This window comes from Geotrypetes seraphini, chromosome 8 (genome assembly GCF_902459505.1).
Source record: "Geotrypetes seraphini chromosome 8, aGeoSer1.1, whole genome shotgun sequence".
NCBI lineage: Eukaryota > Metazoa > Chordata > Amphibia > Gymnophiona > Dermophiidae > Geotrypetes > Geotrypetes seraphini.
Window position 1 is genome coordinate 97,051,698 of NC_047091.1, and position 15,873 is coordinate 97,067,570.

General features: G+C 43.9%; 1 protein-coding gene across 3 annotated transcripts in view; it reads right to left on the reverse strand.

Annotated features, from left to right (window-relative positions):
• CPAMD8 (C3 and PZP like alpha-2-macroglobulin domain containing 8) overlaps nucleotides 1-10,699 on the reverse strand; it is a 216,235-nt gene extending 205,536 nt beyond the window's left edge. For 2 of the 3 annotated variants that reach the window (XM_033955244.1, XM_033955245.1), the window contains exon 1: nucleotides 10,607-10,699. Coding sequence is in view for 1 of the 3 variants with exons in the window: in XM_033955242.1 (XP_033811133.1) it covers nucleotides 10,376-10,443 (68 nt within the window). In the remaining 2 variants the exon portion in view is untranslated. Of the gene's footprint in view, nucleotides 1-10,375 lie in introns of all 3 variants that reach the window. The other variant, XM_033955242.1, reaches the window with a different exon arrangement.
• Nucleotides 10,700-15,873: the final 5,174 nt, after the last annotated feature.

Below are 15,873 nucleotides of genomic sequence, written 5' to 3' on the forward strand. Positions count from 1 at the left end.
TTGATTCAGTTTACACAATATATTTTAAATGTATTATTCACATAACATGTCAAATGTATCCTGAGTAAAAAAAAAAAGATAAACTTCTTAAAAACTGTTAACTGTGTCAAAACTCGGTGTGTATTCCCAAAGAGTCTATACATGTTTTTTTGTAAAATTTACAATCAAATTAGAAAATAGTTAAATCATTACATTTCTAATAATATGATGTAAAGAAAACAAAAGAGCTTTCAATTAAACCAACCGTTTTTATTGGAAATTCCAGATTGGAATACAACAGGGCCATGTAAAGTCCCTTTTTTAAATAACATCTTTAAATAATATTTAATTAACTTAGAAAGTGTCTAAACTGCAAACTGAAAACACTGCTTCATGTAAACATATGCATTGGGCATGCTCTGAAAAAAATTAATGTGATTTTTGTTGTTGCATGCATGCTGATAACTTGTCAATCCTTGGCTCATAGTGCGTTAATTTCAGAGCAACACATGCAGCACTCATGTCATCCGTTAATCTGTTTCTAGCGTCAGATTTTATATGATTCAAAGCCGAAAACATCTGCTCACAAGCATAGGATGACCCAAACAAAGTAAGAAGAGCAATCCCAAGTGCTTTCATGGACTTAAAATTGTCTGGCAGAGAATTCCACGCTTTTAGGATTTCATTTTCAGAACTGCTAGCAGTGATTTCATTTGTCACCCTTTCACACTCAATAAGTTCAAGAGCCGCTCGCAGGTCATTGAATTTACTTTTCCAGATAGAGCTTTCTTGAAATTCCAGTAGCTCCATTTCCAAATTTTGAATATCCAACCACTGTAAGCAGGAAAGATCAAGATCTTCAAATGTGGACTTTTCTGGGGAAGTTATAAATGAAAGGGTTGTCTCCATCTTACGGAACTGAGAAAATCTTTTACTAAAATTCTCCTTTGCTTCGGCTACAATGGTGGAATATGCTTTGTGGATTTCCTGGTGTTTTTTATGACTGTCCACAAATGTTGTAGAATTATCCAAATGTATTTTTAGGTTGGGAAAAATATTTTAGCTGTCCACTCTCAAGGTCTTTTTCAAAAACATGCAATTTTCTCTCAAAAGCTTTGATGTCACTAAACATGCTTTCTGCTGTTTTTTCCCATGCCTTGTAATTTTTTGTTAGTTACATTAAAGTGGTTAGTAAAATCTGTAAAGAACATGAGGTTGGTAAGCCAGGCCATGTTGGTGAGTTGAGGATAGTCTTCCCCCTTTTCGTTCATAAATAGCCTAACTTCTTCCAAGCAGGCCACAAATCTCTCTAACACTCGTCCTCTGCTCAGCCACTGGACATTATTGTACATCAGTAAAGTGTTATATTGTGCCTGAACCTCATCAAGAAGGGCTTGAAATTGTCGAAATTAAGAGCATGCGCCATGATGAAGTTCACCATTTTTGTTACATCTTTGAGGACATCGTCAAGTTTTTTGCTGCTTTCTTTGGCGCAGAGAGCCTCTTGATGTATTATGCAGTGAAATTGAATCAGTGGATGTTTTGCTTCCTTAGCAAAGAAATGAATGAATCCTGATGTTGTCCCCACCATGCTAGGTGCTCTATCGCTAGTAACTGAAACTACTTTTTCTGGACTTATGTCTAGTGATTAAAAAGCCTCCATCACAGCATTGGGATATCTATCCCTTGTGTTCTTCCAGGCAAAGACAGCAGTTTTACAAGCTCTTCTCTCATGATGTCACCAGTAGCATAACGCAAAATGAGCGCTAGTCTTGCATGGTTAGTAATATCTGTACTTTCATCCAAGCACATGGAGTAGAAGGGTGCTTTTTGTAAGTCGCAAGTAAGCTGTTGAGTAACATCAGCAGCCATTCGCAGAACCCTATCTTTTGCAGTATTTCTGCTTAGCGGCATCTCAGAGATGCGCTGCACAATTTTATCCTTGTTTTGGAAATCATGGAAGAGTGAATTACTCCCAGCCAAAATTGCCTTTTTGATAAAATCTCCATCAGAGAGGGGCTTACCATGTTTTGCCATGCACAGTGAAATTTGAAAGGTGGCAACTGTAAGATGATTAGTTTTTGAAAGATAGTTGCTAAAACTAAGAGACTGGGAGTGATATTTCTTTAATTTTCCTACAAGGAACTCTTTTCTTTGAGCTAAACCAAGTTCAGCAACACTGTTATGGTTGGTCTCAAAGTAACATTTGACACTTGATGTGCGAGACACAACACTTTCATTACACATAATACACAATGCTTTCCCACTGCATTCAATCACTCCATATGTCTCTGTCCAGGCCTCTTGGAATGGTCTTCCACTATCTGTTTTTTGCTTTTTTTGCTGTACTCATTTTCTTTGTTCAAGACTTCAAGTCTACAAAAAGATAAAATTTGTATAATAAAAAAAAATCTAATGAAGTGCTGTATACAAATCCGTCCCCATAAAAAAATATGTGATTGGGGAATTTTACTAATTGTAGACATCCGTTTTGGTCAAAAAATATACTGTCCGGGTGAAAACCGGACTTGTGCAACCTGAGTGTATGGGAAAAGGACTTTATTTTTCATTATTGGAGCCTTTGTTATTTTATTATGATGTTTACAAAAGCACTGTGAAGGGCCACATATACACTTTACTGTTTTTTGCTATATTGAGTTTTCCATAAGGTACAGCGCAGAGGATTAGTGTGTTGGTTGTTCACAGAGAGCCCAGCCCTCCTCTCAGCTTACTGAACTTCTCTATGCAATCATCATAAGCAGCTTTTTTATTTCCTCGAATTTAGCATGTCCCCCATGGAAGATACAGAGGTTTTTACAGAGGAGCACATTATTAGACACATTAACATCCCCCCATATCCTCACCTCTCTAGCATGGGAGCACTAGGAACTGTTCCTGATTACAGATGTCACATGTGGAGTCACACTACAGCCTCACTGAGTTCCTGTGACAGACTCAGTGTGAAGCTTCTCTTCCTCCCCCCACTTCCCCCTCACACACTGCCTGGCTCATAGGATACTAAGGGGAAGACAGGCAGGCTAAACATCCACTCACAGGACTGCAGCCAGCACAGGAGGATGGGCTACGGCCCACCGGGACAATGCCCGGTCCTCCCAATGGCCAGTCCGGCCCTGTTGCCAGATGAGCTGCAAAGCAGACACTGGCACACTCACCTCCCGCCGCGCCGCATATCTTAATTGCGGACTAGAGAGTTGTGCGGGGACAGAAATTCCACCCGTCCCCGCCAAAGTCTCACCCGTCCCCACCAGTCCCCGTGAGGAATCCCACCCGTCCCTGTGAGGAATCCCTCCGTCCCCACCCGTCCCCGCGAGGAATGTCCTCCGTCCCCACCCGTCCCCGTGAGGAATCCCCTCCGTCCCCGCCTGTCCCTATAAACTTCAGAAATAGTTATTTCATTTAATTATGCTACTGAATTAAAGGCTCTGGTAGAAACCCATTTACAAATAAGCAAAAAGACTTTATTAATTTGGAAATATTAATTGGGAAGAATACACACTTTGTAAACGGGTTTCTACCAGAGCCTCTTTTATTTATAAATTTTTATCAACAAACTAATATACTACTTTATCCTGAAGCAAAAAAAAAAAAAAGAAAAAAAGAAATAGAATTCTTTTCCTACCTTTGTTGCCTGGTTTCTGCTTTCCTCATGTTCTCATTCAGTTCCTTCCATCCACTGTCTCTCTTCCTTCTGCGTCTTCCATTTGCTCTGTTACTGTGCCTCTCCCTTTCTCCCCCCTTCCAAATTGGTCTGGCACCCATCTTCTTCCCTCCGTCCTCCCCCCATAGTCTGGCATCTCTGTCTTCTTCCCAGCCAGCGTCTTCTCCCCACTCTCTCTTCCCCATTTCCTTTCAGCGTCCTTCTCCCCCCCCCCCCCATCTTCCCCATGTCCTGTCAGCGTCCTTCTCCCCCCCTGTCTTCCCCATGGCCTTTCAGCGTCCTTCTCCACCCCCTCCCCCCCGTCTTCCCCATGGCCTTTCAGCGTCCTTCTCCACCCCCATCTTCCCCATGTCCTTTCAGCGTCCTTCTCCACCTCTTTGTCTTCCCCATGTGCTTTCAGCGTCCTTCTCCCCCCCGTCTTCCCCATGTCCTGTCAGCATCCTTCTCCCCCTTCTGTCTTCCACAAATGCTTTCAGTGTCCTTCCCCCCCCCACCGTCTTCCCTATGGCCTTTCAGCGTCCTTCTCCACCCCTTTGTCTTCCCCAGTGCTTTCAGCGTCCTTCTCCCCCCCCCCCGTCTTCCCCATGTCCTGTCAGCGTCCTTCTCCCCCTTCTGTCTTCCACAAATGCTTTCAGTGTCCTTCCCCCCCGTCTTCCCCATGGCCTTTCAGCGTCCATCTCCACCCCTTTGTCTTCCCCAGTGCTTTCAGCGTCCTTCTCCCCCCCGTCTTCCCCATGTCCTGTCAGCGTTCTTCTCCCCCTTCTGTCTTCCACAAATGCTTTGTGTCCTTCCCCCCCATCTTCCCCATGGCCTTTCAGCATCCTTCTCCACCCCTTTGTCTTCCCCAGTGCTTTCAGCGTCCTTCTCCCCCCCCGGTCTTCCCCATGTCCTGTCAGCGTCCTTCTCCCCCTTCTGTCTTCCACAAATGCTTTCAGTGTCCTCCCCCCCCCACCCCGTCTTCCCCATGTCCTTTCAGCGTCCTTCTCCACCCCTTTGGCTTCCCCATGTGCTTTCAGCATCCTTCTCCCCCCCCCCCCCCGTCTTCCCCATGTCCTGTCAGCGTCCTTCTCCCCCTTCTGTCTTCCACAAATGCTTTCAGTTTCCTTCCCCCCCACCCCGTCTTCCCCATGGCCTTTCAGCGTCCTTCTCCACCCCTTTGTCTTCCCCATGTGCTTTCAGCGTCCTTCTCCCCCCCCGTCTTCCCCATGTCCTGTCAGCGTCCTTCTCCCCCTTCTGTCTTCCACAAATGCTTTCAGTGTCCTTTCCCCCCCCACCCCGTCTTCCCCATGGCCTTTCAGCGTCCTTCTTCACCCCTTTGTCTTCCCCAGTGCTTTCAGCGTCCTTCTCCCCCCTCCTTCTCTCCCGCCCCAGGTGCAGCACAGCCGGCCAGGTCCCCTTACTTTTGTGGCGCTTCCGCGACCGACAACAGCCCCGGTCTGACAAACCTCCCTGCCCTTAACCGCGAATCTAAATTTCCTTCTTACAGCTGCTGTAAGAAGGTAATTTAAATTCGCGGTTAAGGGCAGGGAGGTTTGTCGGACCAGGGCTGTTGTCGGTCGGTCGGGTTAGCTCCACAAAAGTAAGGGGACCTGGCCGGCTGTGCTGCACACGGGGCGGGGCGATCCGCCCCCCCTCCCTTGGTAGCCACTCGAGCCTCGAGGCTACTCCTCCTTACCTACCCTGCCTGCAGCACAGAGCCGAACGGAAGTCTTCCCAACGTCAGCGCAGACGTCGGAGGGAGGGAGGGCTCTGTTTACCGACGTCAGCGCTGTCGTCGGGAAGACTTCCGTTCGGCTCTGTGCTGCAAGCAGAGCAGGTAGGGAGAAAAGCCGCGCGACTTAGTACATCCAGCCCCGCAGGAACCCCGCGACCCTTGGAGGCATTCCCACGGGATCCCCGCGACCCGTGCAGCTCTCTATTGCGGACCTTCCCGCGTGCCAGCTGCAAGGCCTTCGCGTGCCACAGCTGGCACGCGTGCCATAGGTTCGCCATCGCTGGCCTAAGGACTTCTCTTTTAGGAATTTAGCCAAACCTTTTTTAAACCCCGCTAAGCTAACTGATTTCACACAATTCTCCAGCAACAAATTCCAGAGTTTAATTACAGGTTGTGTGAAGAAATATTTTCTCCAGTTTGCTTTAAATCTACTACTTAGTAGCTTCATCGCATGTCCCTTAGTTCTAGTATTTTTGGAAAGAGTGAACAAGCGATTCACATCTACCCTTTCCACTCCACTCATTATTTTATAGACCTCTTATCATATCACCCCTGAGCCGTCTCTTCTCCAAGCAGAAGAGCCCTAGCCACTTTAGCCTTGAACTTGTATAAATTTGTGCGACTCACAAATGGAAAATTAGATTAGATCCCATCCCTTTTATCATTTTTGTCGACCTTCTCTGTACCTTTTCTAATTCCGCTATATCATTTTTGAGATATAGCGACCAGAACTGCACACAGTTGAAAGCTTAGGCACACTGCCATTCACACCAGGGTTTTCTTGGCCTAAAGGGGTGCTCTTAAATCAAACAATGCCCAAAATCCACCCATAATCTGACTCTAACCACGCCTACTTTCTGATAGGCACCTCAGTGTAGACACCTACCTTGAAGTGCTAGGTACCTACCTCGTTTATCAGATGATTTAAAAATTATTTTTTTTTTTGGGGGGGGGTTAAATGGCGCTTTCAATTTAGCTAATTAAGAAAACTACCCCTCCCCCTCCCTTTTACAAAACCATTGTATGGTTTTTAGCTCTGGTTGCGGCGGTAATAATTCCAATGCTCAGAGAATTCCTATGAGCGTTAGAGCTGTTATCGCCATAGCCGGCGTTAAAAGCTGTGGCATGTTTTGAATTACACCTTTGACTTTTCTCAGTATCTATCTCAAGTATGGTTTATTCAGTCTGGTTTTATGTTTTGGTATTCTCAATATGTCTATCCATTTTCATATTTCTATTCATGAATATATGTCGATTTCATAGTCATGATCTGCAAGCCTCTGTTTTTATTGTTTTATTGATATATTGCTTATCTAGTGTACAGTATACTTATGAAGAGGATTCTAGACTCTCTCATGGCACACCTGGAATCTCTTCGGGGCACACCACTGTGCCGTGGCATACAGTTTGAAAGACACTGTCCTAAGTGATATATGATATGTGTTGGGCAGCATGGAGGAATCCCTGCGCAGCCTAGTTACACCAATTGGGGATTTTTTTTTTCTGCCATCATCTATTTATTATGACTAATGCTCAGAACAATAAGCTGCGAGTCAAACTCATGAATTGAAATCCTGCTCTCCAGATGCATGAATGCTGACACGTTCTTATACCCCAGTGCACAAAACCAGCTCCAGATGATTAATAAGAGCTTGCTCCGCCCTGTACCCACCTTGGAAACGGCCATACATAATCTAGCATAAAATATGATTTGACTTAGTACATTGTGTTAAATGTACCATATGCAAAACAAAACAAAACAAAAAAACCTGATAGAATTACAAAACAAGTCAGAAACATCTGGACGATGAACACTGCCCAAACAGAGGATGACAGAATGGACCACCCATTAAATACAATTAGGGTTATAGTTATTCTATTCTGATATACTGCCTTTCCTCCATGGATATCAAAGCAGTTTACAATACATTAAATAGTAATCAGGTACTCTAAACATTTTCCCTATCTGTCCCAGCAAGCTCACAATCTAACTATGGAACCCGGGGCAAAGTAGGCAAGCACCCCATTTAATACCCAAAGTAACTTAGTTAGCTATGATTACTGTTATCCAAAATGTATTTAATTTAATATAAAGAATTATAATCCACTACTTTCAGCTTTAACACTGCACAACACACATTACAACTATTACCCCCCCCCCCCTTCATTTTCCCCCCATCCTTATAAGCAAAATTGCCAAGTTACCCAGTTCCAGGCTGGAGATTTGGGGTCAGTCCTAGATTTCTGATCACCCCATCCTGGTGCATTATGGGACTTGCAGCACTGCTCGCAAAGAGCACGATCAGGCACTACAAATGCCACACTGCTCTGCGTTGTAAGTTCAAAACCAGGCTTGTCCCAAAACCTCCAGCCTGGGCCTGGGTAACTTGGCATCAATAAACACTGCATAATCTCCAAGCATATTAAAATCCTCAGGGAGGAAGTCAAGTCCAAAACTTCAGCACTGCTCCCAAAATAGCATTACCTCTCTGTTCGTAACAAATGAAACTCTTAGAAGAAGGCCAGATTATGAAAGGTACCCGACCATAGGCAACATAAGGACTTTCATATACAGCAGGAGTAGGGAACTCCGGTCCTCGAGAGCCGTATTCCAGTCGGGTTTTCAGGATTTCCCCAATGAATATGCATGAGATCTATTTGCATGCACTGCTTTCAATGCATATTCATTGAGGAAATCCTGAAAACCCAACTGGAATACAGCTCTCGAGGACCGGCGTTCCCTACCCCTGATATACAGAGATCCCATCCCCTGAAGCGACCTAAAGATCAGACGACATAGTTTAAATTGGCAGCCAATGAAATGCATAAAACAAGGTGACACGATTCTATAATTTCCAGAATGTTATCGAGCACGTTGCCATATTCTGGACACATTGAAATTTCCGCAACACACACTTAAGGAGGTCTGCATAAAGAACATTACAATAATTCAGGCGGGTCAACACCCTGCCTGAACTAAATAAAGCATGAAAGCCTTGTGGCCAAAGCAAACGAACCTATCTAACAATCTTCAGTTTTACCCATGCTACAAAAACTATTGACCTGCAAATCCATGCTAAGAGCAGAATCCAAAAGAAACCCCAAGGACAGCACCTTCTTAATACCTGTAATAGTCACATGAAAAACAAGAGACTGAAGAAAAATCTACTGGTGGATCCAATGTTGCCACCTCTGTCTGCTGCAAAATTCAGCCAATTATTTATCACTATCAAGCATTCCTGCTCCCATGTGCTTAAAGCAGCCACTAGTCATCTAGTTTAGCACATTACAATAATACGAGGCTATTCACTATTACAGTTCTTTACATTAAAGTCACTGGGGGAAACACCCCTTATATCTGAAGTTTCCCTGAAACAGAAACACCATTAAAAATCTAGGCCAGTCAAGATTACTACAGGGTAAAGAATTGTTTGTTGGAAGAGAAAAGAAAAATAAAGTTTTCCAGGTTTGAACAAACATCCAATCCCAAAATAAATAAATAACATAAGCCATATCCTTAACTTAGAGCCAATGCACTGACCCATCTAATCTTTTATTCCCCACAGGCACAAAGCTGGAAAGACCTTTGAAGTAAACCCAGTCTTGCTCGTTTGCCAGGGCTACTAACTTAGCTCATTAGTTCTCGCTTAACTCCTTTTACAAGACAGCGTTTGAAAACCAAAAGTTTTTATCCCCCCAAAAAAATTTTCTCCCATTTCGTGCGGGGGAGAGAATCTTTTATTAAACGAAACCTTAAATGTTTATTTTGAGATGCTTCAGACACTGGACCAGGGGATCCCCAAAGTCCCTCCTTGAGGGCCGAATCCAGTCGGGTTTTCAGGATTGCCCCAATGAATATCCATGAGATCAATGTGCATGCACTGCTTTCAATGCATATTCATTGGGAAAATCCTAAAAACCCGACTGGATTCGGCCCTCAAGGACGGACTTTGGGGACCCCTCCACTAGACAGTGACTTAACAGATCCTCCTTCTAACCAACACCCTTGTCAGGATTCCATCCCATACCCTCTCCTTCCCCCTCTCCCCAAAAATACAACCTCTTGGCTAGCAGTGAAAATAATTAAAGCAAACATAAATACATATTAACTTCCCCAAGGCATGGCTGTTTTCTAGTTTACAGCTCACGTACATCTAAGACACGGGATAAAAGGGGGAAAAAATGTGAGCAATGTCATTCAAACAGATGTAACAAACCCAAAGCCTTTAAAGCAGAACCTTGTTCATTATGACCCAGGCTCAAACTTTTCACCCTGGCCACATTTTTCCAGAGAGCGTCACACATTCCTTCCCCCCATCTTGCAACCTGCCCGCTGCACTGACAGCAAGAATCCGGCACGAGCAGATCAAACGTGGTGGCGCACGCGAGCGAGTGGAGCGCCCTCGCGAGCCAGAACTGGGCTTCCTTTAAGGGCCGTCTGCACCGAGCCGGGTAGTCGCTCTCTAAAGGATCCGATTAGATGATGGTGAAGTCGGCGCAGTTGACCGATTAAACGGGCTTGGGCTGCACCTTCTCGGCTAATTTCGCATTTGCAAATTTGAATGTGAACCGGGGGGGGGGGGGGGCGGGTTGGGAGGTTCGAATTTATGAGCTCCGATTGTCTTTCCCTGCAGAATTCCTGCAATTTGGGGGATAAAAACAAAGAATGTGAACCACAAAAAAAACCCCAAACAAACAGTGAAAAAGGGATGAGTAGGCAAAACATTCCACTGTGTAGTTAGCCCCTAATAATCAAACAATTCCTAGAAAGATGAGCGGCAGGGAAAAAACATACATCAAGACCAATAAAGTTATTGTAATCTTTACAGCTGGGAATCGCCAGCATCCAACTCATTGGGTTGGCTTCGGACACCAGCGCCCAAATTCAAACGCGCCTGGCTAGTGCACAGGTCTTCTTTTTTTTTTTTAACCAGAAAGTTTGAAGCAAAGTGAAAGAAGGAGCCGGCGAACGAGCAGGGGGGTGGGGGGGAACGTGTACTCACTGTCCGTCCAGAGCACCGCAAAGGCTGCAGAGAGACAGCAGCAAAGTGCACGACTGGGGGAGAAGCATCCTCCTCCTCTTCCGAAACGAGAAAGACAGACGGGCAAAAAACCGGATTCAGGCGTAGGCAAACCGGGCACTTGCCTAGAGCCCCAAAGATTAGATGGACTCGGGGCTCGGGAGGATAGCGCTTGCCAGGTCCCTAGATGGTGTCAGGGTTGATTGGACGTACAGTGCAACTGTCTCGAAGCTTTAAGGATTGGTTTAAATCGTCTGGCTAAGGTTTCGCAGTTTAACCCTCCATAGCTGTCCAATCCTTCCCCCTTCCAGAGCAGAGACTGTGGTAGGATCCAACCAATGGGCAGACTCTTTTGTAATGGGGAGGCGGGGCCGCTGCAAGTTCTTGGGGGTGGGGAAAAGGAAGTTAGCTCTGCTTGGGGTCTTGGAGATAACCAGGGAAAGCAGTGAATGGTTTAGGGGTGAACGGGATTGTTGAGCTGGGGTGGGAATATCATCAGGAAGCGAGGGGGGGGGGTAGTAGTGTAAGGGGTTTGCTGCAGGCTCAGAAAACAAAACCAACCCCTGGAAGATAATGCAAGATCTTTACATGATGGTGGGCAAAGTGACAGTGCTTGTGTGTGACTGAAGAGCAAGAGGGTGCATATGTGGAAAAGTATGTGCTTGTATGTATGTTTCTGTGGCTCTGGTGGACAGTCCAAACTAAAAGCCCACTTCTTTGAGGCTGCTTACAACTCCTAACTCACACACACCTATGTCCATCCTATCATTCTTTCTGCAAGAACTAACCCCCCCCCCCCCCCCCATGTCCTGTCTGTCCAGATTAGATTGTAAGCTTTTCTGAGATGAGAGTGTCTATTTTGCTATGTAAGCTTTTCAATGCTATATAAGTTATAAGAAGCAGTAGTGTGGCTCTGGTGGGAACAGTCTGATTGTTTCCCTTTTGTAAATCTGAGCTGGAATGGAGAAGTCCATTGGTATAAATATATCTGGATCAATTTCTCTGAAAACTGTGCCAATACCACCTCCACTGCCTATCTCCTTGCAGAAGCACTAAAGCAAAGCTAAATACCATTTTCATTTGCTTCCATTTATGAAGCTTTACTCCATGTGCATTTATACTTCAGAGTGACATATTGCTGGCATCTCTGGCAATGGAAGGTGAAAATGACATGCTCAACTTCACAGTTTCTCAGCATGCTGCTGTGGAACTTCTAAATAGAGAATGACACAGGGACAAATTTTTTCCCCATTCTGTCCCCATGAGTGTTGTCGCTGTCCTTGTCCCATTCCTGTAAGCTCTGCCTTAACCACACAAGCCTCGAACACTTATGATTTTAAAGTGTTTGAGGCTTGTGCAGATGAGGACAGAGCTTGCAGGAATGGGGCAGGGGCAGGGGCAGGAAAAGAACTTGCCGGGATGGGAAAATGAGTTCCCTTGGGGACAGGGAAAAATTTGTCCCCCTGTCATTCTCTACTTCTAAGTTACCCAGCTTCAGGAGGGAGACTTTTAGGGTTTCTCTTACAAAGGTGCATTAGGGCCTTAACATGCGGGATAGCGTGCACTAAAATGCCCCGCACGCTAGCTCCTACCGCCTCCTTTTAAGCAGGCGGTAATTTTTCAGCTAGCATGCACTAAAAATGCTAGCGCACCTTAGTAAAAGGAGCCCTTAGTTTTCAGTCAATGGTGTGTTTTGAATTTGTTCATTCAGGTTGCTTTTTGTGAGCTGGAGGAACAGTCTAATGGTTAGAGCAGTTTACAGTTTATTTAAAATTTGATAAAAACACTTATAAAAACCTAAGCGCTGTACAAATTAAAATAGGGGTACAGAACATTCACAAAAATGTACATTTAATATAGATAAAATATTCAATAGATACAAAAATACTTACATAAAATTCGATGGACAGCGACTAACAGGCACATAGGGTAAAGAGGGGCAGAACTACAATTCTGTGAGGAAAGTTTGCATAGAAGGGAAGAACAAAAGGAGGGGGACAAGGCTGGATAAGAATAAAATTTTGGAGAATGGCAGAAAATATGATGAAAAACCTATTTGGTAAGATTCATATAGTAAGAAAAGTAGAATTAGATTTCAAATGCATCCTTAAAGAGAAAGGTTTTAAGAAACGACTTAAATTTGCCTAATATAGATTCCTCTCTAAGGTAATTAGGCAGCGAATTCCAAAGCTGGGGCCTGGTGACTGAGAAAATCTTGTTGCGCCTTGTACTGTGCTGATAACTAGAAAAGCCTAATTCAGATCCCACAACTGCTCCTTGTGATCCTGGCAGGACACTTAAAATTCCTTTGCCTTGGGTACAAACAGTAGCATAGTAAGGAGGGGGAGAGGGAGGGGGGGGGGGCGGTCCGCCGAGGGTTCTAGCACCCCTCCTCCTCTCCAACCCTATCTCTTCCCACTCCTCTCCCTCACCACGCCCACACCCCCTTCCGTACCCCTGTACCTCTAGTTGTTCACTGCTACGAGCAACAATTATAACATGATCCTCATGACCGTGTCATTTCTTCCACTGACATCACTTCCAGGTGCTGCGTACAGGAAGTGACATCAGCAGGAGAGACAACGGGATCATGAGAAGCACATTGAAGATCTTGTTGCTTGCGGCAGTGAACAACTAAAGCTGGAGGGGAGGGGAAGGGAAGGGGGTGGGCGTGCATGCTGCAGGAAGGATCAGGGAAGGGGTAGGGCGCCACTGCCCCGAGCGCCTCTCACCCTTGCTCTGCCACTGGGTACAAAATTAGATTGCATACCCTGTAGGAAAAGAGAAATGTCTAATGTGACTTAACCTTGAGCTGTTATGGAGAAAAAAAAAAAGGGGTCCTTTTATCAAGCCGCGCTAGCGGGGTTAGCACGTCATTTTATCACGCGCTAATCCCTGCGACTGGCTAAAAAACTAATGCCTGCTCAATGCAGGCATTAGCAGCTAGCGCAGCAGGCGGTTTAACGCACGGTATTACACGCATTAAACCCCTACCGCAGCTTGATAAAAGGACCCCAAAGTGTGAGCTAGTCAAGTGAAAAAATTAGGACACATATTCCGTTATTTCTTAAGAAATGTTCACATATAGGGAAATGTATTTTGAGGAATTAAGTTTTTCATTATAATATTGAAATTGTATCATATGTATTGATGTTTTAATAATTAAGATAAGAAGGGGAGAAAATGATTGTTTAATGTAATAATTGTATGGTTAATAGTGAGTTTTTGTGTAGTTTCTCTGATTTATCATTTGTATTGCACTAACGAAGTTTAAAAAAATCAATAAAGAATTAAAAAAAAAAAAAAAGTTCACATATCAACGTCTACAACCAAATGGGGAAAGCTTACTTGGCTCTGTGATGAAATTCTTCAGTCTCTTAAACAATCACTGTTCTTGTAAGGATATATATTTGTAAATTAGTAAAAGTGCTCAGACCACCTACCCCCTATGTTTAGTGATGACACCAAACTGCAGGTAGAATTGGGACCATCATAGCATTTTTACGGTCCCTGACCCAACCTTTAACTTTAATTATATTCACTTTATTCTAAAAAAAAAATATAGTCACTTATCTGTATATCAGCAGGTTGGGTGCTGTATTCACCGCAGTATCATCGTGCAAATGTGTAAACTGTGCATTAAAGTGCTTTTCTACTACAGTTTTACCAGAGCTGACACTTTAATGCACAGTTTACACATTTGCATGATGATACTGCGGTGAATACAGCACCCAACCTGCTGATATACAGATAAGTGACTATATTTTTTTTAGAATAAAGTGAATATAATTAAAGTTAAAGGTTGGGTCAGGGACCGTAAAAATGCTATGATGGTCCCAATTCTACCCGCAGTTTGGTGTCATCACTAAACATAGGGGTAGGTGGTCTGAGCACTTTTACTAATTTACAAATATATATCCTTACAAGAGCTGTGATTGTTTAAGAGATTGGAGATCACATATCAACGTCAAAACTTTTTTTTATTTATCTCTGGAAAAGAAAGTAATGTAATTGGAGGTAAACAATAAAAAGTTTTCCTTGATTTACTCATGAAACAAAATATATCCATAAAAATGTGTATTCTAACTGAGGAATAAATTAGGACACCCTACACCCATATAGCTGGTGCTACCCCCCCTTGTGGTCATCTACCAGTCTCCGACATCGATCTGAGGAAAGTTTGGCCCACTCCTCAATGCAGAATTCTTTCAGCTGTGAGATGTTTGAGGAGTTTCTTGCATGTACAGCCCGTTTCAAATCACCTCAAGATCAGGGCTTTGACTTGGCCACTCCAGGATTCTCCATTTCTTAGTTTACAGCCAGTCCTTGGTGGATTTACGAGCATGTTTTGAATCATTGTCGTGTTGCAGGGTCCAGTTCTGCTTCAGCTTTCATTTTCTTACAGGTGGTCTGACATGTTCCTCAAGCACCCTCTGATACACGGTAGAATTCATGGTGGATTCTATGATGGTGAGCTGGCCAGGTCCTGCTGCAGCAAAGCATCCCCAAACCATGACACTTCCACCTCCATGCATCACAGTTGGTATGAGGTTCTTTTCCTGGAATGCTGTATTTGGTGTACACCAAACACGTCCTCTTTTCTGATGTCCAAATAATTCAATTTTAGACTCATCTGCCCATAGAACACTATTCCAGAAGTCCTGGTGTTTGTCTCTGGGCAAATTTCAGTCTGGCCTTGATGTTTCTCTTACAGAGCAAAGGTTTCCTGCTTGCACACCTCCCATGCAAGTTAAATTTGTGCAGTCTCTTTCTGATTGTAGAGACAAGGACTTTCACATCAACAGTAGCATTGTAGAGACATGCATATTCACATCAACAGTACCAAGAGCCTGTTGTAGGTCCTGTGATGACATTTTGGGGTTTTTGGAAACTTCTTTTAGCATCTTGTGGTCTGCTCTGGGGGGTCAACTTGCTTGGACAGCCAGACCTGGGCATGTTGACAGTTGTTAGGAAAGTCCTTCACTTGTACACTATTTTCCGCACTGTGGAATGACTAATGTCTAATTCTTTCGAGATCTTTTTAAATCTCTTACCAGACTTATAAGCTGCTACAATCTTTTTTCTGAAGGCCTCAGACAGCTCTTTTGATCTCGTCATGGTGTTGACTTTCACCGCAGCAGAGAATCATGAGCACACCAAACTAAATGTCTGAGGTTTAAGTAGCCACTACTCAATTCCAAAAAACAAACTGCCACAAATACTTCAAAAGACCCAATGAAAAGGCAGAAAAACAGTCTAAGGGTTCTAAGGGTGAAGACTGCGAGTAACAACACTAACAACACTAACAAAAGCAAATTAATCAATAATAAATATTTATTATTTATTAATTTGCTTTTGTTAGTGTTGTTTTGCTCAGGTGCTTATTACTCGCAGTCTTCACCCTTAGAACCCTTAGACTGTTTTTCTAACTTTTCATTGGGTCTTTTGAGGTTTAAGTAGGGCAAACCTCCTTCAAAATG